At 37.7% G+C, this 24,202-nt stretch overlaps 2 protein-coding genes across 7 annotated transcripts in view; both read right to left on the minus strand.

The window, feature by feature from the left end:
* The window catches only part of crebbpb (CREB binding protein b), a 38,277-nt gene extending 32,536 nt beyond the window's left edge, over positions 1-5,741 (minus strand). For 4 of the 5 annotated variants that reach the window (XM_044101342.1, XM_044101344.1, XM_044101341.1 and 1 more), the window contains exon 1: positions 4,857-5,727. In XM_044101342.1, the coding sequence (XP_043957277.1) occupies positions 4,857-4,941 (85 nt within the window). In that variant the 5' untranslated portion in view covers positions 4,942-5,727. Of the gene's footprint in view, positions 1-4,856 lie in introns of all 5 variants that reach the window. The other variant, XM_044101340.1, reaches the window with a different exon arrangement.
* Positions 5,742-7,001: 1,260 nt separating this feature from the next.
* Positions 7,002-24,202, minus strand: part of LOC122821683 (adenylate cyclase type 9-like) — a 36,767-nt gene continuing 19,566 nt past the window's right edge. The window contains exons 2-10 of one of the 2 annotated variants that reach the window (XM_044099802.1): positions 18,951-19,108; positions 16,704-16,811; positions 16,145-16,398; positions 15,828-15,930; positions 15,139-15,347; positions 14,438-14,597; positions 13,833-13,975; positions 12,440-12,460; positions 7,002-12,198 (exon numbers count right to left, since the gene is read on the minus strand). In XM_044099802.1, coding sequence (XP_043955737.1) covers positions 10,851-12,198; positions 12,440-12,460; positions 13,833-13,975; positions 14,438-14,597; positions 15,139-15,347; positions 15,828-15,930; positions 16,145-16,398; positions 16,704-16,811; positions 18,951-19,108 — 2,504 coding nt within the window. In that variant the 3' untranslated portion in view covers positions 7,002-10,850. The remainder of the gene's footprint in view (positions 12,199-12,439; positions 12,461-13,832; positions 13,976-14,437; positions 14,598-15,138; positions 15,348-15,827; positions 15,931-16,144; positions 16,399-16,703; positions 16,812-18,950; positions 19,109-24,202) is intronic. The other variant, XM_044099803.1, reaches the window with a different exon arrangement.

Consider the following 24,202-nt stretch of genomic DNA (forward strand, 5'->3'; position numbering starts at 1 on the left):
ATGGATTCTAGCTCAATACCAATCCCCCCCCCCCCCAAAAAAAAATCACATTTAATAACCATTGTAATAGAAAGCAATTCATTTTATCGGTCAACGCCGCTCTGATCTGCCAGGATGTGGACAAAGACAGTTTAGGGGTATCCTGCAGTCTGTGTGTTAATTCTCTCTGCAACATTTTCCCGTTTTAACTCGTTTTGACCAAAATTAAATGCCAAATATTGGACAAAACAAAGGTGGAAATTCCTGTCTTGCAAACTGCTGAGATCTAGTTTGTTTAAAAATTGCTGTTCATACACATTTTGTGTCGTGCTATTCTCCTTCATAACTGTTTGATGCTAAAAGTCCATGTTTGAGTCAGCAAAATGTTCCCACAGATGCTGCGCCACATGGAAAAGGGAACTTATTACAATAAATGCACTTCTTATTTATTAAACTTTACCAGATAAGTTGCTTGAAATTTTGATGTCAAGAGATGATAAATCTATGCTGTTAATTTCAAACTCAGACGTGACCATCAAAGGACAGTCTGTAGGATGACTGCAGATCATTAAAGTTGGAGTCGGGACTTCACCAACGTTTGGGTACTTTGTATTCCTCTTCAAAGGCTAAGGTAAGTAAATAGAATGTAGTTGTAAACGCAATTTCTGTTATAAAAATAAAGTCGAAATCATACAAATGCTAATAGCTAACTTATTTTAAATGTTTGGTTTTTTTCAACAGATTTCTGTGTTACATCCTTTTTCCACTTAGAGTGGAAATAGAACGCAACATGTAGAAATTTACATTTTGCACCAGAAGAAGTTGGGAACTAAACGGCAGAACTCAGTGGGGTACAAAATGGCGATGGGCAAAAAAAACAAAAACAAAAAAGAAAACACTGTCCATATGTTGGGTGACACTACTGTACTCAACCAACAGTTGGCATCTTTTCCTGTTTAATTTGTGGGCCAGAAGTTGATAAGTTTGGTAACAATGGTCTGAAAGACCAAAAAGTAAGACAAAAATCAAGACAGAGGCATTAAAGAAAAAAAAAAAAAAAAGCGAATTGTTAAGAACCAGAATGAGCTAAAGCAGCAGGACAGCGGAAAAGATTTATCCCAGACTGTCATGCTTTGAACGGGGTGTAACTGGCGTGCCTGTAGTAAATCACACAACATGGTTCACACGTCTCTGCTAAAAAAGGTAAATGGTTAAAAATAATTAAAAGATATCTAAGGTACTTTAACACCAAGGCAACTTGTTTTAGCTATGAAGTCTAGATCTGCAGAAGATGAGGGCTCATCAACGCGTTCTATTATGATAAAACCACAACCACTTTTAATTTTTTAATCACCATGTGCATAATTAACTTTCTTCAAACTATGTGTCAGTTTTACAACAGAAGGTTATAATGTATTCAAAGCACAGATGTACAAATTAAGTTTTTTTTTCTTTCCAAACAGAGTACAGGTGTGCTCAATTAATCAAATGTACAATTCAATTTGCTAGAACAATTTAACCACTGAAAAATCATTGGCTTTTTATTTTTGGATAATCTGATTTGTAAGTGTGCTATTATTTCACAATATCTCCCAAATGAAGCATGCTTCCATCCCTTACAAAGGGCGAACTTCATGAGTTTATTATCTTGAAAAGTTCAAAGGGAGGATGGAAGAAAGAGCAGAGAAGGAGATGCAAAGTATCCTCCCAGTGGGATCTGAATTAACACACTTTTATCAGGAAACGTCCTGATGTACACACTGCTGTTTCACACCTGGAAAAATGTCTGGCATGAAGATGACCTGCTGAAACAGCAGAGGAATGGTACACCAAACCATCTGTGAAATTTCTTCCCAAAATGTAAATAACTTCTAGAATCTTTTAAAAGTTGCATTAAGATGCTGAAAAGTTTGTTTGACTGAAAAAAGTAATATATTTATATAATTATTTTGCATTATGTTGATGTACAGCAACTTTTCAACTGAGCATCTCGTCTTCAGAGATTGCAAAAATACAGGATATTGCTGACTGTGTCTATATTTTTTTTACATATTATGCATTTAATTAAAAACTACTGGTTATTTTAAAGAAAGGTTTCACAGTTAAGGCATATCAACGGACTTCGAGTGCAACTGATGCATTGTGGTCGTGTTCGCAATATCACGTGTGAAACATTACAATCTTCAAAAACTGCTTGGATGTAATATTTGGCAGAAAATAATATTTGAAAAATCCTGTGTTCACGCTCCCCATATCTTTAATATATTTGACCAGAAGAATGAACAAACTTGTAAGCAGAAGTATTTCTTTAGTGACTGAGATGCTAGAGGTGAAATTATATGACGTGAAAGAAAGAAAAATCTCTGAAAAATTAAGACTTAATCCTAATAGATGACTGCATTTAACAACCTCAAAATTGCAGTCCAATAGTGATCAGACAATTGAACAGCTCCATTTAGGGGTTGGGCATTTGAACAATTCTGGTTCACATTTTGATGGCTCGTTTCGATTCCGGTTCTTAACAGTTATCGATTCCATTTTTAATTAATTTTATTTCTACAATCTTTTTACCTTTCGGAAAACTTTACTGTTAATTTTCTTTTTTTACATAGGGCTTCTTCCGAGACTTAGGAACCAGTCCAGGTAAGCAGCAGGTACAGTATATGATCATAAACGGAGGTAGGCTGAAAGTCCGAACAGGAGGAAGATCGACACAGAAATCAAAGACCTGGAATTTGGTGGCTACCAAATTCCAGGACTGTAATCCTCTGGCTACAGGATTGGGTATCAAAACTAGGAATCAAAATTTAAAAAGTTGAACGATTCCAGGAGAATTGATACGTTAGTACCGGTTCCGATACATTCTTGATGCTCCATCCTTCCCAAACATATATATAAATAATTTTCTTTTAAGCCAAACTAGTATATTTTGTCTATAATTGGGTAACCCTAATCAAAGTTTTAATTGTGTATTCAAATTTTTGACTAATTACTTTTTTGTGTATAAACTAAAACAAAAAAAAGTGCAGAAAAACAGAAAAATTCAACGTAAAAATTAAGAATTATCAATATCAAAGCATGTCCCTAAATTTAATCTGACTTTTATCCTCCTCAGGAAATCTAAGAAGGTAAAAGTTGTTTTTCAGCATTTATTGCTGTAAAATTGAGCTCCTAGCTTAATAAATAAGCAAAATATGTAAATCTAATTGTTTAGCATTTGACCACCCAATCGATGACCACCACCAAAGAAGAAGAAAAAAGGTAAAACTACCCCATTCTGATATCTGGCTGCATGATAAATCTGTGTTATATACAAGAGGCCAGATGTAATAGCAGGTTCAACCTACATGAAATGAACCAGCAAATTTAAAAAATAAAATATTTTGGGTTTCTTTTGTTTGGCATCCTGATAAGAGAGAATACCTTTCAACCATAGGGTTGAGGCTAGGCTAGGCTAAGGTAAGGCTAATGTCGCCGCCTGCCAAATTAATGTACGGTAATACACCTGTCACATGCCCAGAGGCCTCACTCAACCTTGGAGTTTGGTTTAAAATCGGGCAAAATATTTTCCAACAAAAAGGCATGAGTATCAGCATCAAAGCAAATCAACGTTTTAAGAGGTTTTGATTTCGAAACCGCAAAAATGTTGCACCATACGCTTGCAATGCTTTTAAGTCTGAACAGAAGTGACCAGAAATACTTCTCCTGGCCTGGAAACTAAAGGAGCGCTACCTGTAACTGTTATTGATGCACAGCTCTTTAAACCACAGTCAAGCAGGCAGTAGAAAGCTGGAAGCCCAAGTAGACGGACCAACTAAACAACCAGCTGTTACAAACTTGTTATGCTGCCAATGTTACTCTACACAAAAAGAAAACTATGCTGTTCTTAGCTTCAAATGACAGCCATTAGCTCCTGTTATTCAGTTTGGTCTCAGTTTTATGTTTACCTAATGTGACATGCTAAATATTGTACTCATGGTTAAACTGTGAAAATCTCCTTGCATCTAAAGGCTCCAATGTAGAAAATACTTTGAGACATCCTATTTTGAAAGGACAAAGTATAACACTAAACTCAAAAGGTTGAACCTGGAAAAGTGTAACTTTTTTTGGAAAGACAGTCTGGTAGGAATCAGTTAAATCCCCTAAATTTACTGCAAAGAGATGACATCCATAAGAGATCGCTCATAATATACACAAGCTTTTTCTCCTCCCCAATTGAGTGAGAAAAGCTGCTCGGCAAGTTGGGCAAGTGAAGACATGGACCCTACGGCTAATCAGTAATGTTCAGCCTTAAAATGGCAGGCAGTTTTATAAAGTCCAGTATGTTTCCTCTCCTAAAAAGAAACTCAACAAGTGACAAAAAAAGGAAGTCTCATCTACCCAAGTTATGTTTCCCATTTCTTTTCTTCAAGCACTCTTTTGAGTGATGGACAGATGTTTACTTTTTCATGACAGCTTCAAATAGATTTAAAAAAAAAACTTCAACTGATAAAATAATGCAGGATTTTTTTTTTTTTTTTTTATCTGTGCAAAGAGATTTTTTTAACCAACCAAGATATCAAAAGCAAAATAACTCATCCAAATGTAGCCTTTAAAGTGCCATAATGGCTTTATTTTTGTATCAATGCAGAAAGAAGTTGGAAAATATGACTTTCTGAAATTATCAGGTGTTTGAAACTAACTGGTTTTTAATACTGTTATGAGTTTATTCATTGGAGGAATCCAACAGGAACTTCGTGTACAGTTCCTCTTAATATTTGCGCATCCCACGACCCAGGTGGCAGCTTGGTGTTATTTTACTCGTTCCTTTCCTCTGTTTTCTAATCAGTCTCCTTGTTATTAAGCTATATGAGGGCAAAGTGGTGTTGCGTCCTTACCTGGGCCGTCTGATCCCGATATGGGTGAACTAATCTTGGGTCGCTTTGCAGTGGGGGGTCCCGCATCCAGCAGATTGTCAGCCATCCTGCTCGGTGAAAATGATCAATGGATCTTGATCCCGGGAAAATAATAACAGGGTCAGATCAAACCTTGAGTCTCTGATTTGTAATAATGCGTAACTTTTTTCCTTCCAATGTTGCGTGCGAAGAAGCGACGTTAGTAGTTTATTTTCACTTGACTGGAAGAGTGGTGAAATGCTGCCCGGAGAAGACGGATTTTAAAAGAAGGGCAACAGCGCCACGCTTCGCAACCGAAGATCACCCCATGATAATCCAACACCCAACACCCACATAATTATCCCCAATTACTGCGTCCAAAAATTATTTTAGTTCGAGAAAAATAAATAAAAAACAATTATAAAATATTACACAGCGTACAGGCAAGTCCCTTAGCTCGCAGATGGCCGGTTTCACCCACGTACAGAATCATTTTTTAGCAGTCGAAATAAGCAGCGATAAAATCCAATTTTTGTTTAAATAAAAAAAGAAAAATTCAGAAAATATTTTCTATGAGGCGGATTTTTTTTCTCGTCGCTGTCTCCCCAGCAAAAACAGCGTTCCATGGACGGAGATACGGCGACAACCAGCGGTGCTCTCTGAAAGGGAAATCAAATATACAGTGGCCTTTCAGGACGGTAAAAACCCCCGCAACCCTCACATGTTTGGCCTCATTCTCTGCGGAAGAATCTAATCTTCGATTTTCGACCGGAAAAATCCCGTTTCAGCCGGGTCTGGGTGGCTCCGGTCGGTTTTAAAAATTGTGCTCCTCCGAAATTCCTACTCCGAGCCGCGTCAAGATGGCGGCTGTTGATTCCTCCGATACAAAAAAAAAAGTTTTTTTTTGATGGTAGGAGGGGGGACTGCTCCGACGCCCTGACGTAAACCTGTATCCCACTGTGCGTCATGTGAACGTATGAGAAGTTACCTTTAGGCGTGAAATAACATAAAAAATTAAAGGTGTTCAATCTGTATTAAACTTTAACGATATACATAATGCATTTTGTGACGTAGAATCAGCAAATAAAGCAAAAGCGATGCCTTTTCGAAAAACAAAAACTGCAAAAATAAAAAACGTACAATAACTCATTTACCTTCTCATTACCTTGTCACTTTATAAACCTCAATGTATTTTATTGCGATTATGTAATATACCAACAAAGAAAAAATCTCCTTCCAGGAGAGGGATCCAAAAGGATCAATTTTCAATTCTCAATTTATGCGTGCTTACATCTTTGGTTTGAAGTTTGACAAGCCATGTGGCAAACGTAGCAAATATTTGTAAAAATAGTGCTTAGGTCAGATAAAGGTGCACTAAATATTTTGCCCAACATCTACAGATTTCCTTATCTCCTAAATGTACTGTAGTGGTCATCATGACGTGGTGATGCTACATTTCAAAAAGGGACAAGGAAGCTACTCTGGTTTGACAACAGAATACACTACATACATGGCAATCTTGGAAGAAAACCTGCAAGAGCCTGCCCCCCCCAAAAAAATTATAATAATAATCAAGACTAGAGCAGAGGAGAGGATCACCTTTCATCATAGTTGTCAAACTCAAGACCCAAATCCCATCTGAAAACAGTGGTTTGGCTTTAAAATCGCTTAAAAAAAAAAAAAATTAGACAATATATGCCATATTACTAAGCTTGAGCAATCAAGGCAGAAGTCCACAGAAGGACAAAACTTGAACAGATGTATGCCAAAAAAAGCATTTTTTTCAAATAAAAGTTAGTTCAATAAATTGCTGACTCAGTGGTCCAAATATAAATGCACCATTATGTGTTAATTATGTACACATTTCTATTAGTCTAGCACATGAAATTCTGGTTGCAGTGGCAAAATTACTTTATCCTAAAAGTTTTTGTGTTTTAAACGCAAAGTATTTTTTTAATAAGGGGTTTTAATTTAATTACACATATTTTTTAAAAACATCAACATTCATCCATCTTTAAGTGCAACATACAATAAGCTCTAATTTTAGTTAAAGAGTACAAGATACAAACATTTGTATGACTGGCTTACAATATTTTACCTCCTAAAACAAGTTAATGTAATGTTTAGGCTGCAAATTGAATCATTCTCTTTCATGTTCAGCAAGTGACTTTTATTTGAAATTAAATTTCACTTCACCTATTAGCGTGCCTTATACAAAACATAAACAAAACAATTTATTGTGTGGGAGTAATAGCAAGCTACTCCACTTTTAACTATCAGAAATATTAGCTGAGCTCCCTCTGTATACTATGAGAAAAATTGGGCCAATTGGTAAGACCCTTCCCCTTCAAGATATTAAAGAACCTCACACTTTTATGAACACCCATACAGATTTACTGATGCAAGCCCACAAAACACAGAAGCATTATTCCAACATTGTTTAAGATCTCCAGTTCTAAACTATTTAATACCCAATTACATGCTCTTATACAAATAATAGAAAATGCTTTACAGTAGAAAGGCATAATGTAGATCAAAAATGAAAGCCTTGTGCAATTTCATTTTAACAGTGTGTGTGTGTTTGTGTGCGTGTGTGTGTGTGTTTGTGGGGGAAAAAAAACAACCAGAAAAAAGAGACGGCACACAACAAAACTCCATCAGATGGCAATGACACTCTTTGGCATCAACATTTTTCTAGTGCACTATTCTGCTGGTTCAGAATGTCAACAACATCTCAATGAATCCAGCTAAATTAATACATAGTATGCACATGTACAGGCAGGAAAACAAAAAGGGCTCAAAATCTGGGAAAACACATGTTCATTGCTGTACCCAAAAATAGTACAGAGTTCAAAAAGTATAACAAAGTGACCCCCAAAAACAAAGGCTTGTCAAATTCATGCTTTTTCTAAAACACCTTTACTTTTACCAGTACAGTAATATTTTTCCCCTTTTTGTAGTGTCAAATATATTAAGCCATCAGGGTTGTGTGCTCATGAGCAAAGAAACACAAGTTTGCTTTTCATTTTTTATTTTTACATATGTACTACACCATACCTATATGGCAGGCAATAGCAAACTAAAGTGGAAAAAGAAAAATTTACACATGCATCAAGAAAAGGGACTAGAAATTTTTGAAAATTATCCGAATGAAATCTGATTTAAGCTATAGATTCACATTTTATGCTTTGTTTTGAAATATGTCATAATAAATTAAATCATCTCAAAGTGAAAATTTGATTAAGAACAGTTAAAGTGCAATCCAAGCATCAGAGACATAACTTAAACTCTGAAAAATATTAAATATTCAAACAAATGATTAACAGAAGATAAGGAAAGGCAAATTGGTTCCCATTTATAAAGCTAAATTGCAAGTTGAAAATATGAAGTGGCAGTTTTGATATTTGAGGATTTGCTATCCATTATTTTTGAACAAATCCAAATTAAGACAAGTGAGTGAAATTGTATCTTTTTGCTCTTGAGCACACAATCTATTTTTAGCAAGAACAATGACCGAAAATGCACTACGTGGTTATTTAACATTATAGCATGAAAAAAAGCTTTAAAAACACCTAAGTATATGAATCACATCTGAGACACGCCTTTTGCATTTACAGTGCTAACACATTAAGTTTCATGCCACTAAAAGTTTTAAGCAGCAAGCGTCAAGCTGTTCGGATCCATTAATGTCTTTCAGATCCTGGAGAATTAGACATCTTAAATGAACAGCTTAAGTTTCATCTACAACACAAACACATTTGTGACATTCCACATCAATTATCCTCGTTTTGAGAGAACTAAGAACTACTTTAACACAGTGTAATGCAATTCAACTTTAGGCAGTTATTCTTTTGTCTTTAGTCTTTCTGAAATCATGGCTTAAAACCATCTATACACATGTTAGCCTCTTCTAAAACACCAAACACATCTTGAACTCCTGCTAAACTAAATTGTTGGCTGGGGGCACAAGTACTAGAAGCATGTAATGCTGTAAGCATGCCAATAAAGTATATCTGACGAAACCATTTCCTAGTGTTTTGGAAATGTAACTGTAGTCAGAAAAGAAAAAGATGCCACAACAGCAAACGAGTTTGTATTCCAGTCATCTCAGAAACTCTAGGGGAGCTTAACCATATATGAATATATTATCCAATAAAGGTTATGCAATGTTAAATGCATGCAGATATCCTCACACAGTTCAGACTCGTCCACTATGTCCTTTACCAATTAGTCCTGGTCATGCCATGAGGAGTTTTCTAGTTTTACACAAACTGAGGCACGGCAGCAATTATTGTGCAGATTTTTCCATGTTGAAATAGCATGTTTCTTTATAGCTTTCACTTAAAGGGATACTTAGGATTTTTTATGAAAGGTCATCCATAAAAGCTTACTCACTGATGTCATTTTCTGTCAGAAGTTTATAAAAAAAAGTTCTCATAGCGGTGAAACGGTAATAGCTAATAATATGGGGGGAAGCGTTTTTGCCGATTTCAGCAGCTTAAAACAACTCAAGATGAAAATGTTTCCATTTGTGGGATACAATGCTTGATTAGTAGACATCAACTGCCTGGACTTTCAGTTAATATCTGCTTATGACAACAAGATAGGATCATATTTGTTGCCATTTTCTATGCTGACACAGGTCCATGTGTACTATGCTAGTTACATTAGTTATATTTGCTGTCATCTGCGGTCATTTGCTTTGTCATCTGAATTAATTTGCCTCATCAGCTTTGACTAGTCAGTTTGCTCTAAGTCCACCAAGATCAGAATAAGCATTTGGATTGAATAGCATTGAAGATTATATGTTATCCATGTCTCATAAGAGCTAGTCAAATGGAGAAATTAACTATTGAAACCTTTGCAACAGGCTATTTTTACTAGTAAGCTGAACAACGTTTATGTTACTGTGCAAAAGTTATTATGTTAATTAATGCAGGTTGTATCACTCTGCCTTTTCACCAAGCCCTGCAAGATGTAACTAAACTTCTGGTGTGTTACATAACTTGTGGACACCTGGTTTTGAAAATTTAACACATTTCCAACCACAACAACAGAAAATGTCTAAATACTTGGGATACAAGGCTGTTACAGGAGGTACTAACCATCTAAAGTTTTATAAGAGATTGCTGTCAAATTTGTTGGTGTTTTCTAAATTGGAAAAAAATCTGTTATTATTTCCAATTTTTACTACCGGTACACAAAAAATCTGATGGTTTTGTTACATTAGTGACGCGTCAGCAATGACTGCTTTGGATTTTGTCAGACAGCAGTGAAGATGCTAAATTTATGCTCTTCCTCGTCACATAGTTAATATGAAGTCATCCAGATAGACTAAAATCACAGAAACATTTCTAGCTTGAGTTGTACATCGTTGGATCTACTTGATAGCTTTCCTCCATTCTTCCGACAACTTCACATAATTCCAAATTATCCCTTTATTTTGATTTCTCGTATTGATTTCCTCTTGGATAAAAAGGCAAAATAACTCATTGCAAAATATTGTTTAAAAAAGTAAACCAATAGCAAAAGCAAAGCTTTATTCCCAAAAAGTTTTCATATGTAAAGTTTTCCCTTTTAATTGTTAGAGTTAAAAAGGCCTTGTTTAAGTCTTTTTCTATTCTAAAGGCACTTAAAAGACATTTGACAGAAACAATCAAGATTAAAGGTGCAAAGATAATTAAGTAAGTTAATGACAGACAACGGGGTTGCTAGGAGGCAAATTTCCATTTTCTCTGAATATCTTTCCAACACCCTATGTGTGGTCCACCAAGCACCCTTGATGATATCAGCCAAACACATTTACACTACAAACAACCTTGTTTTTGGTTGATGGAAAATCTGGTCTGTTTATACAACTCAGATTTCTGTGTTTGTCCAAATCCACCTCCTCTACCTGAAGTTGGACAAAAATATAGCTTCTACACATGCCAGCTAGCAGTAATGAGAGCTTAAAGGGATGAAGGTTGGTAGTAAAAGTGCTGCTGTAGCAAATGCTTAAAGCCTGGTTAAATCGCCACCATTATAATCAGAGTTATCCTCTGGCTTGCTTTTTGTGTCTTTTCTTGGTGAGTGTTGTGGTGCATGTTGTTGGATTGAGGATGAGACGATGAGCTGTTTGTTATTTGGCAAGTGTCCCTCAAGACTGGTTACAGGTATTGATGTTAAGCCACTGTGTGACATGGATCGTCTGGCACAAGAAGCAACCATGGAGGAACATCTTCCATTGATGTCTGAGTCTTTCATTTGACTAAGCCCTGTTGTGTTTGAGGAACCAATGCTGGCACTGGGGACCATCATTTTGGTACTGCCTCCATTCTTGCTGGTGGTTGGCACCATGCTTGCAATCTCGTCAGTGGGAGATCGGCCGATGCTACCATCCACCTGAACTCGGATCTCTGGTGAGACCGAGAGCTGGTACTGAGGCACGGGGCCACTGTCGCTGCTTTTAGGATAAAGAAATGTCTTCATTTGACCTTTCCCTTTGACATTAACCGTTCCCCGATAATCAAACTCATAATCCATGCCACTGAGCACGCAGTAGCTTTCCTCGCTGACCTGAACACGGCACTCCACACCCGTTGTGTCCATGCGGCTAGCGATGTTGACGGTGTCGCCCCAGATGTCATAGAGAAGCTTGGTGGTTCCAATTACGCCCGCTGTCAGGGGCCCGTGATTAAAGCCAATGCGAAGTTTGAAGCCGAAACCAAGCATGTTCTTGTTGAAGTCGTCCACCACTCGCATCATTTCCAGGGCAAATTCAAAAAGAGCTCGAAGATGCTCTTGAGGGTGAGCTGCATCCGCGCACTGCTGAGTGTTGAGTCCTGCTGCAGCCATGTATGTTGCACCAATGGTTTTGATCTTTTCAATATTTGCAAAGGCAGGCTTGCGTAAGAGTTCATCAAAGTCACCAATTAACTCATTGAGGACGCGATAGCACTCCTTGCCTCCCTCGTAACTTTCTTCATAAAACTCACTGAAGTTGACAATACTGGCAAAAATGACTCCCACATTGTCATGGTTCTTGGAATAACTCTGGGTTACCTTAAGTTGTTCCGCTACATGGATCGGAATTATGTTGCGGAGCAGCCAGTCGGCCTGGTCCCTCATGTTCTGAATCTTGATGCGGTGTTGATCAGCTTCTACGTTGCCGTGGTAATGCAAACGGTAGCTGACCTCAAATTCACGGTTAAGGAACCAGACGAGGAGAAGGAGCAAGAAAAAGGCCACACAGGCTTCAGGAATAAGACGTTTGTGTGGGTCAAAGTTGGGTTGTTGATCAGAACTTGTTGAGTTGTCGGACAAGATTACAGATCCGTTTGTAATGTTGCTTTGGGCATGAGACCTGGTGGAAAGACAAAGATAAGACAAAGGAAATTAAGAACAACAGTAAAAAGACATAAATGCAAGCATGCAACCAAAGTATTACTTGGCAATTGGAATTTTACATTTCTTATAAAAACACGAACTTGGGGATTCTTTTTAGGAATTGCCAAAATGTCATTTCTAGCGGCATTTAATGATGGCATATTAAAAAGTAATATTTTTCATATTTATCTTACATTCAACTCTGTCAAAGTTCTTACCGGAAAAAACTCTCAACAACACTGGAAGAGATAAAAACAACAATGATATTTATTAATCAGCCTAATACATAAAGTGTGCAAGATACTATATGTAACACCTAACTTTTCACACATTATTGTGGCTCAACAATTAATTTTATGAATAATCACCATACGGCCAGACGTGCAATCTCTCAAGATAACAGCCAATCTAAAAAAAACGTGTAAAATATAGGTATTGGAAGATAATGCCACAGAAAGGAAAAAAAAAAAATTAAAATAGACTTATAGTGAAAAAAGTTAGAAATCACCACTGTGTGGAGAGAAATTATGGAAAAGTCAAATGTTGCTTCTTTCACATATTGGTAATAACTACATTTCCATCTAGTCGTTATGCAACTTTGGAACAAACTTTTAAAATGTTTTAAAATGTTTGGAGCAAAGCAAGATTTTGTCAGATGTTTAAATTACTAACGGCTGCAATGAATGAAATATAGAGGTTGCAAACTAGCAGGGACCTCACATCTTAGAAAAATAGAGAGAGAGTCCCCCACCCCCCACCCCCAAGGTAGAGGTTTGGACATTTTCCAGATTTCGTGCCTCTGGTTTGGCACAAACCCACAAGTGGTGCATTAACTCTTTCAGAAAAGCCAAAAACCATCACAAGCGAGTGCAAAATTATATTTTGCAAAATTGAGGACATTGTTTTGACCATTGACCTTTGATCACGGTAGAGCAGATCATTGCTATTTTGACTATTCTACAATTTCATGGAGAGAGGTTTTTGTTTTCTTCCACATCTTCTAAATTGTGGACAGTTTCCATTTTAAAGAAATTTAGATCATTTTAGATGAACTATCGATTTCTGTAGCAACTTATACATTTGCATCTGCTCTTGTGAAAATTGCCTGCAAAAACCCATTCCAATTTTCAGTGAAATGCATTATATCCAGCATCTACAACATTTTCTGCCTTTCAATTAATGATTCAATTACTCATAATGAGTAGCCTGCAAATTATAGCTTTTCGGTCTGCTGCTTTCTATTTCTCTTCTACACCTTCTAGTAAATTACTTGCTATGTAGAAATGTAATTTTTCCCAAAAACAGTGATTAATCTGGCTAGTGAGGTTGAGCTGAAATCATATTGAACACAAATGTATGCAAAGAAAGTAAACAAAGGAAATGAATACTGCTTAACTCATGACTGAAAATTATAGCTAAATGACGCAAGAGTGATTATGACGACATTAGGGATATGAAATGGAATGTCATATAACATTAATATATGTGCATGCACCTCCACCAGGGCGGCATCAGTTTGAAGCATGAAACGCCTCATCAGTTTACATTTTTTCACCTTCCAGTATTTTGACCAACACAACATTTACCATGCATTTGTTAGCTGTGCCCTACCTGCAGGGGGAGCAGCAGAGCAAGGTGAGCATTGCCAGCCCCACGAGGGTGGCTATTGTAGAACGCATCCAGTAGCTGAGATGGCAGAAGTTACAGTACTGAACAATAGCTATGATGATGGCACAGCAGATGAACATGGTAAACTGAGAAGAAATAAGAAGAAAAGGAAAATGTCAAGTTATTTAAACATCCTCTTTAAATCTCATCTAAAAGTAAAGCCATATAGTTTTATTGATATAGTTAGGCCTGGCCCGGTTACAAGAATCAAATGATAGCTACGTTTTGAAAGGTTGCCATGTCCCCCACCTGCTTCTTAAGCCTGGCAGTTACAATGTTTAGAAAAGGTCAGATACTTTTGCTTTTTATTGATTATAAGAAAGAATCATCATATACTTGCTGTTTTAAAGAAAAGCAATTAACCAATTAACACACGGTTGTTTGTACGGTTGGTATTAATACCGTAACATTTTAAAATTGTGGTATTTTAAGTCAAGATTATTTTACAATGAGAATCTAATTTCAGCCCAAGCCAAACTACTGTTGAAATAAAGATTAAACGTTTGATTTACAAAAGCCAGGAAATAGTTACGAAGACTGAATTCTACCTGGATCGAATTATACATGTCACAGGTGAAATGGGAGTAGACTGTCAGAGCAGGCAGAGACACCAGGACAGCTCCAACGAAGTGGCGAACTATCCAGCCAGAGACGGCCCTCATCAGCACCCGAGTGCAGCTCAGCACACTGTCCAGAGAAAAAGCCATCCTGAAGAAGGAATACAATTGAAAAGACATAACTTATACATAACCTTTCATTGCATACAACATTAACATTTCAGAGGATTGTCTGGAAGGGGCGACCTGGTGCAGCATCTTTCTCCATGGAGTTAGCATGTTCTCCCTGTGCATGGATGGGTTTTCTGTGGGTATTCCAGCTTCAATCCCATAATCCAAAAACATGGTTGTTAGGCCTAAACTTGGCCTATCTGACCTAAGGAGTGAGTGAGTGTGGATGGCTATGTGCCTAGTTGTCCGTTTTATCCTGTCATTGCCCAGAGTGCAACCTGCCTCTCATAACATGACTCCTGGATTTAAGATTATGCTATTGTAAGGAAAAATCTTATTTAATGCTTTTTCAAAATCTTTTACAATGTTGCCAGTAAATGCAGGTGGTGCTGTAATTGTTCTTTTTTTACTTCATATTGATACCAGATAAAAGGCTGCACATTTTAATTTGTCCTTCCACTGTCTGAAAACAACCCACAGCCTGGCAGTTGAAGACCCACACTCTGTATTTAGTATCTTACCGAATGGCAAACAGCAGAGCCAGAGCCTCCAGCAGGGCGACTACAGCTGTCAGAATGAGCGCCGGAGTGGATGGACTCTGCTGGGTGACAAGAGGTCGGAGGAAACAAGCAAGAGAGAGCGCCAGAACGACTAAACAGCACAGCAGCATGTCCAGGAAAGAGCTGAACGTTGGACTGGCGAACATCTGAACCGCTGCTTGATTCTCCACCTGGGAGGGAAGACAAAAATGGAAATTAATATGAAATGAACAGCAAATGTTTCCACTTTCTGTCACCTGCAGCTGCAGTCATGCCATCATAAAATCAGTTCTAAAGTTACACCAGCAGAGGGCATTGTAACCTAGCGCATAACAACTTTCAAGGTCCTGCAGTCATTTCTCTTTGCCGCAGTCTGACCAGTCTGGTGATAATGTGGTGCTAACAAGCTTCCGAGACGAGACTCAGAGAGAGGAAAACTCACACAGATAAATACACAGAAATCTAACCTGATATCAGCATAAATATAAAAAAATAGGAATAAGAGATTGACAGACATCACAAGAAGATACTAACACTGACAAAAAGGAGAACAGTAGCATGTTACTAGTGAAGTATACAGCACCAACAAATAAACCCTAACTACATTTATATGCATGCACACTTTCAATCAAATTCAGGCAGATGGAGACCATTACATCACAGAAACACACCTCCTCCTGGTAGCTTATCCGGTAGGCAGACTCCAGGCTCCTCTCCAAGAAGGTGAGACTCAGGTTGTGTAGGGGAGGCTTGTAGAAATAGTCTTTCATAAGACTGTTAGAGTTGCACAAACAGCAGAAAGAAAATCACGTCCACTTCAGACTAAATTGTTTCATATTTTATCATGCTACACCCACAAAATGGAGGTCCATGTAATTTTTAAATGGAGAATGTATTGGATAAATCCACACAAAGTGCCCAACTGAACTGACACCCAACCTTTGAAATAGGATTTTCTAATAAAAGGGACAGACAGGGTGGTGATTACCTATCCTCCTTGATAACATCCACAAAGTGAGCATCACTCCTTTCCCGGAAGTTCTTTGATCGGAGTGGGATGAGCGCCGAGTGGTCCATGCACATGGCTCCTCCGCTCCAACTCTTCTCTTTTTCCTGCAGCATCTCACACAGCGAGGTCTGGCTGTTATTCAAGGCCTCAAGCTGAGGACTGAGCAGGCCATTCACCGTCTTGGGCCTGCGGCCAACTGATACCGCAGGGGAACACTTCAGATTTGAAGAGTCCTAAAAGAGAGGAGAGTTCAGGATCCAAAACTCTAAAGACAGAAGGTGTGATAGTGCAAGCTTTGCTCTCTGGAGAAGGTTTTATCTAGTGAAATAAAGGGGACATGAAAATGAAAGATGGTGCTCCAGTCAGATCCATTCAAAGGCAACAGTTTAAATCAAATTCATCTGGGACCCATTGAGTTATTCCTCAGAGCTCAATATTTTCCATGGCTTTTATTACAAAATATAAACATGCTGAATCACTTAAATTTGTTTTCTTTTCACAATTTAGGGACACATTTTTACACGCTTCCCTTTCTCACCTTGGCGTTATTGGTTTTGTCATCATGGCAGCCATTATGTACCATTCCTTCTTCAAGAACCTGATCCTCTCCTGTTATAAGGGTCACACTGCAGGACAGGCAGGGGGACTGTCCAGAGATTAGAGACAAACATATGTAGTCACACAATAAGTGAGGTAATTAATAAATTGTGCAGAAAAAAAAAACATGAAAAGTCGAGGTTGAGGATTCATGTTATGTTACGTATTCCCAAAACATCACTGAGACAGTTTTTAAAAAATATATATATAGCTTCAGTCTTTGTGTCCACATGGAAATGGTGGTAACGGAAAAAATGCTCTGTTGGCTCTTCTCTTTGTTTGCTATAAGAGTTACTGATGTTGAGTTGAGAGTTTGACTTTTGTTAATGAGTTACGTAAAAATAATCTGGGGAAAAAAAGAGCTAAGATTAGCAGAATAAATAATTTTAAAACAAGACATTTTTAGACTTGCTGAGTTAACATTTTACCTAAACTTTTTTATTTTAAACCCCTTGAATCAATTGAAAGGTTGTTCTCCAAATGCGTTAAATGCAAGCCCTGTTTAACTTATCTCTCAATTACAAGAGCTGAATACAGATCAAATTTATTTAGGAAATCAGGAAGTTTTTCATTAACCTTTGTTTTTTTTTGTTGTTGTTGTTGTGCATTAAAAGTAAAATATACAAGAAATTTACATAAGGTAAAAAAAGGTTTCACAGTAATGTGTCAAACTAGCCTGCAGAGTTTGAATGCAGGGAATTGCAAGAACAAAATAGCCTATTGTATATTGCATCTATGGTGTCCTTTGATATTGCAATACATTTATAACTTGATATATTGTGCAGCTTACCAGAAATCAAAGAAAATAATTAGTCATTCGCTTGTTTTAATTTTACAAGTAGATAAATATGTAATTTAAAAAAAAACTAAACATTAATGTCAAAAACCACCTTACCCCTGAATCCAACTGCAAAATTTTTTTATTTCTTCTCCGTTTTGGGATACAGGATTGGCATAACTACCGAAGAGTTATGGAATGTCTTCTGGTTATGAATGAAGCCTTTTTCAAAAACAGCCCAACCTTTTTTAGAAGTAATAAATATATGATTTGAAAAAATATATTGTGTGTCCACTCTGGAATAATTAAAGAGAAAGAATATTGACAGTTTTGTGTGACTAATCTGAGCATAGCAGACCTACGCTGAGCTGACACAAAAGTAGTGTGTGATGGGGTGAACCTACCAAATGGGAGCAAGGTAACTCAATGGGTGCATTTATGCTTCATTGTGAAGCATCTAAATAATGCCGTCAAATGTGGCCAAAAAATATTTTCACACATTCAAACATCATCCACGAATCTATTTAAAGATCCCATATCACTTGATACGAGTCTGTTTTATGAGGAACAGCTTCTCAGAAGACAAATGGCTCTATATGGAGAAGTCAGACTTGAAGAGCGCGTCGCTGCATGAGCTAACCCATTACATTTGCCTCCCACTGTGCCCTTGATTTGTTGACTTGCTACAGTTGGAGTGAATCTAAAAAAGAAATGCTACACGCACTTGTTTAAATGCTTGATTCTTTCTTCATAAAAAAATAGATATTTAATGTGAGCATCACTCTTTACAACACGACTGAAAAACAAAATGGAATCTTTTACGGGTAAAATTTTGATTGATTTCAGTTTTACATGTGAAAACATTTCAGTTATTTTTTTCCTGTCACAAGAAATTGATTTTGTAATTGGCGCTTGCATCCTTTTTATATCCACTATACATCCCTTCTACAAAGTTAGATTTAAAAAGGACCATCTGCACTAAAGGTATATTTAAAAAAACAATATTATCATATTTCTAAAATTGTTTAATAAGATGTTAAAGTGTTGCTTTCAAGTCTCATAGCAATACAACAATGACTAATGGAAGCATTTTTAATGGTAAATCCATGTAGGTGTATAAAAGTGAGCTACTCCTTCCCTAGAGGATGCATAGGGTTAAATTAATGTAGCTACAAGGAACACATGGAAAAAAAGAGGCTACATGATAAGACTGGGCTAAAAGTCAATGCAAAGGCAATGTCTCTGCATGCTAAAATATTTATAAAAGCTTCTGATACACCCACATATAGCAAAAGAGGTTGTAGTAACACACCGTGTGCTGTGTTCTTCCTCAGGCAGTGTAGCTGTGCAGCTATGAACAATACACTTTCAGCAGCATCTCGAGCTCGCCCAGAGATGGTTACCACTTGCCTTGTTTTTGTCTGAGGGGAGGGTGCAGGCCCCATCAGGCGTGTGCAACCTGGGCTTTTGGCACTCAGAATCGGCATCCCCTGGTCCAGACAGCCCCGTCTGGGTGCAGTTACAGAGGGCCTCCACCTTTCTACCGGAGATGAGGTAGGTCCTCATGCCTGGAGAGGTGACAAATAGATTAGATCAGAGCGCGGTTTAGTCATCTCTCTGTGTGTGTAGAGGAACCCTGGGGTTGCATTAGGATTCAGTTAAGGCTCACTGAATTCCCTCAGTTATTTGTCTATGCAGGAAAGAGAGAAAAGAGCTCAATATAAAGCTCACCTAATTAAAAAAAAAACCCCAAGGTCACATAAATGAATCACTCTTTTATGCCCGTGTGCATGTGTATCCACATCATGTCTGGTGCTTTATCCCCAAGTGGCTTTTTTATATAATACATTATAGGACAGATTGTTCAGACACACACAGAGAAAAACTTTAAAACTTTAATAGAGTAGATACTTTAACCCAACCTCCATAATTTTTCGACATCACTCACTTCACTGCTACTTTTCTTTCTCTCTGTGGAGGTTAAATTTATGTCCTTCACTTATCCACTTTGATCTCCAGTTCCTCCACAATGTGAGATTCATGTGGAGCACCTTGAAAAAGGACTCATTGAATGCTTTCACGTTTTTAAGGGCATGTCTAACAATGTTGCACATTTAAATAAATACTAACATTTCTTCAAATGTTCTTTGGACATCGAATGTCCAAAGAACATTTGGACATCACTGTCCAAATGTAATGTCCAAATTTGACCCGGCCGTCGCGGGTTCGATTCCCGGCCTAGCGACCTTTGCCGCACGTCTTCCCCCTTCTCTCATTACCCACTTTCCTGTCAATTAACTATCAAATAAAGGCCACTAGAGCCACTAAAACATATAAAAAATAAAATAAAATAAATGTTCTTTGGACATCTCCTAAAAGCAGACCGGATGGAACACACATTTTCAAGTCTTACCACAAACTAGTTTGATTCAGGTTTGGACTTTGACTGGGACATTCTAACACATGAACATGGATTGATCTAAAACTCTGGCTATATTTTTAGGATTGCTGTCATGCTGAAAGGAGAACATGCACCCCCAAACTCTTCATCTGCAGCCTCCAGCAAGCTTCATCTATCTTCCTTTAAGGTTTTGTAAGCTTGGTTGTTCCACTCAACAAGAGTAGCCCTCCAGCATGATTCTGTCACCATCATGTTTCACAGAGAGGCTGGTCGACTCAGACACGCACAGAATAGTTGTACTTCTTCTGAGACTCTGTTGGCCTTAATAGATTTATTTAAGAGAGATTTGGGGATGGTGAAAGCAAATCCATGCCACACTTTTCAGATTTACACTACTTTATGGTGGTCTTGTGGTTGTAACATGACTAAATGCAAGAACTTAAAAGGTGTATGAATACTTTGGCCATGCATGGTACATTCATATGGTCAGAAGGTTTAGGGGTTATGTCATGTTCAAACACCTGCATGTTTTCAGTTTAGCATTTCTTAGCATTCCAGCTCGTACAGGTTTTCGCTGCGTTTGTGAAGCTTTTTTTTCCCAGAATTTCAACAATGAAAACAGGTCAGTTCACTGTGACAGCTAAGCCTGGCTGTTTTCAAAACATAAAACTGATTTGCACAAATGAGAGCATATCGACCAAATCGCTTAAAATGGTGCTTGTGGAATGCCACAGAAGCTAGCTCAAAATAATTCTATTTGTAAACAGTGTGTTGCATTTGATGATCTTTCAAATAGTTTTCATTATGGGGAAAAGATGTTTACATCAAGACAGTCACAACAGATATGAATATATTATACACACAATATTTTAGCTTAAATTGTCTAAATAAAACCAAATGTAAACAGATAATTACTACTTCTGACCAGTCAAAAGAGTGGACTTTAGATTAATAAAGAAATTCATAAGCTAAATGAAAGTAAATGCCTGCTGATAGTTATATTTGTCTCTTCGATTTAAGGTATATTAAATGCACTGCATGTTGCAGATGGTTATAACATTTACAAGGTGAGAGCAAACAAAGTATGTCGTCGACTCTGTTCATTTTCCTCCACTCAGTCAACGTCATTTTGTTGTCACCAGACACAACTGTAGTTATCTGTTTGTTGTCAGAGCAGATAAGAACATGCGACTCCGGGCTTACCCACAGAGCTCAGAACCAAGTAAAATCACAGCCTCCAGCACTGAGCATTGTCTGCACTGAGCACTCCAGACAGACCTGCTGCTGCCTGTGTTGAACCACCGCAGGGCAGCGGTGCCACACATGACACCAAGGTACAACAAAATGTTGGATAAATGAATGGGATTGAATACGAAAGCAACACTCATGTAAAAATGCAAATGAAAAGACAAAAAATATATATATTACATGGTCATAAAAGTGCCTCTCTGTCCACCTACACACTCAGTCAAACACCTATGCACAAAGTGTGTGGAGGAGTAGGAGGATAGCTGTGTCAACGGGCCAGGTGGATGAGATTCTAGGATAAGAAACCAGAGTACTCAAAGGCAGAAACAACGAACTAATTCTTCGCACCAGTGATGCAGAATGGCACAGCGGATGAGAACAGGCAGCAGGAAGCTGAGAGGAGCTTCTGACGGCCTCTGAAAATCAGAGCGAGTCCCTGCGACTGTGTTAAAAACAGAGTCGGGGAACAAATGGCTAATCGAATCTCATTCTGCCTCCCACCGGGAAGCATACATCGACTTCTGTTTGTTGGTCAAAATTTGTATTTTGCTCCTCTATTCACACATTTCTAGCCTTTGTCTCAATATTTGTGAGGAAATAAATCAGCTGAGAGTGAATAGAGGTGCACGTCAATACCTTGCAACATCATTGATTTGTTTTTTTGTTTTTGTTTTTCTGGTAGTTCTATTCAAAAAGGGAGACTCATGCAGATTCATCCCACAGGGATATAGAGCAAATATTTATTGTTTTATTTATATTATATCAATCCATAAAAATGAAACTTTATGACTGAAATTACAACCTCTATAATCAGGGGAGTCATTGTTGATGATAAACAATTTGAACAAGAAAGGTAAACAATAAAGAGCGTAATGCAAAAGAGGCTCGTTGTTAACGTGCTGAATCTAAAAATATTTGTGTGGAAGAAAAAAGAAGCATATCAGCTATGTTCATCTTAGACTGAAACATGGACATTTTAATTCATGCCAAGACTGCAAGATATCAGAAAAATAGGAGAAGATGTTGATACCAATGTGGCTTGCAATAAATTCAGAAGTATTGGGCTGTACAGTGCTCATGTCGCGATGATTTCAGACAGAAATCTTGCACTGGGTTGCAACTGTGCTATTGGTAACAAAAGAAGTTTCTTACTGACCTTAGCAAAAACATTTTAGTGCCCTCTTCAAGTATCTTTCACAAAATATATATTACTGCGTACAGAACAGGAATACAAACATGTATAAATAGTGGATATGTATTGGTGTCTAAGCACCTTTTGGTGAAACTGATGCTGCTGTGCAGATTGACAAAGTGATAACCATAAAGTGATGATATATGCAGCTCAAATTCACATGAGTAAATCTGACCGTAAAACTATCGACACCATATGAATTTGATGTGCTGGATGGAGACTAAGCCAAATCTGTTTTAAAGAAATTAATAGGCCATTCAGTCTCTATTGACAAATACTTTAAGAGCTTATTTAGCACACCAAATGGTAAGTATACATTCTGGTCTTATTACATCTTTGCATACTTTCCTCCCAAAATTCTGGAAAATGTAAAGGCTTGGCATAAACGTGAAAGAATAAAGTTACATTTGCAATTATCCTAAAGTAGTTAACCCCACAAAGTAACATCAGCATTAATTGTTGGGTATCTTTTATGTCTGGTTGTGAAAAGGTTAATAAGTACAATAGACACTGAAAAATGTCAGCAAAAAACCTAAAAGACCAATAGAATGCTTTTTATAAGGTCAAAACAATGCAGTCACTAGTGATGCCTATAGAGACAAAGTACCAAGATAGGGATAATTTGACCTTTCGGAGGAAAAGATACCATGGAAAGTTCCCTTCCAAACAAACTGCCAGTCCCAAAACCATATTAATAAGAAAAGAAAAAAATCCTTGTTGATGTAAGATACTGTCCGGTCACAACCTTCAAAGAGCTCCAGAAAAAAACCACTAAGAGAGATTACCTGACCTGTCTTTTTTTACCCGACTTAGATATCATCAAAAAAGGCAGGAAGGTTCTGAATTGGGACAAGAGAGAAATTATTCAATACTAAAAGTACACACTTATATAAAAAAAAATGCTCCTGGAGTGAGGAGAGAAACAAAATGGGACAAACTAAGAAAAAACAAACAAACCCATAAGTAGTTTAGAATTTGACAAGCTGGAGGCAAAGCAGATCAGGTGTGGTTCTGCTTAAAGCTTTGAGTAAGAAATAAAGAAAACATACAACGCCTTTTAAAAATATTCACACCCCTGGGATGCTCTTGCATTCGCCCGGAACGTAGCTGGAGATGGGCACCAGCAACCCTCCCGACCCCACTAAGGGACAAGGGTAAACAGAAAATGGATGGATGGATGGATGGGTGTTTGTAGCTCAACAAAATGTGAACATTGTTTATGACAGATTCAAGGTAAACGTACAAAAATAGAAACAGTGTTGCTCAGTTGGTTTCGAGACAGTCTCTCATCACACTGAAGCAGATCACCGTAGATCATCTTAAAAGACAGGAATCCATAATCCTGTTAACTTCAAATGTCAAAGCCCAATACGAGCGAAACAAATCAGGGGCAAAAAGCCTTTCAAAAGCTACACAACAAACAATTTGTGTGCGTGTGTGTGTGTGTGTGTGTGTGTGTGAGGAGCTGCATGAGCTTTTAAACAGATTACGGCATTGGTGCCCCTGTTTCTTTCCTGTCAAGGAGAATCTCATCTACAGTCTTAACATGAGGTAGCTGAAATAGCTGCATGGGGGATCATGGATTGAAGGTCCTGAAACAAAGCTACATCTTCATCTCACTTCAGAATACATGTGAGCTCAAAAAGCCTCACAGGGAATAAGGTCAGGGAGCCCCAACTCTTGTTGATAATTTCCTTCCAGCTGTGTGGATGTTCTGCTTTATGTCAGTCTCTCTGCCAAAACTTCTGAAGGTTTGCGAGGCAGGTCCATACATGCGTTTGACCCTCTCGGTTGTCCTTGGGCTAATTGAAGAACACCATC

Source organism: Gambusia affinis, linkage group LG19 (assembly GCF_019740435.1).
Source record: "Gambusia affinis linkage group LG19, SWU_Gaff_1.0, whole genome shotgun sequence".
In the NCBI taxonomy this organism is placed as follows: Eukaryota; Metazoa; Chordata; class Actinopteri; order Cyprinodontiformes; family Poeciliidae; genus Gambusia; species Gambusia affinis.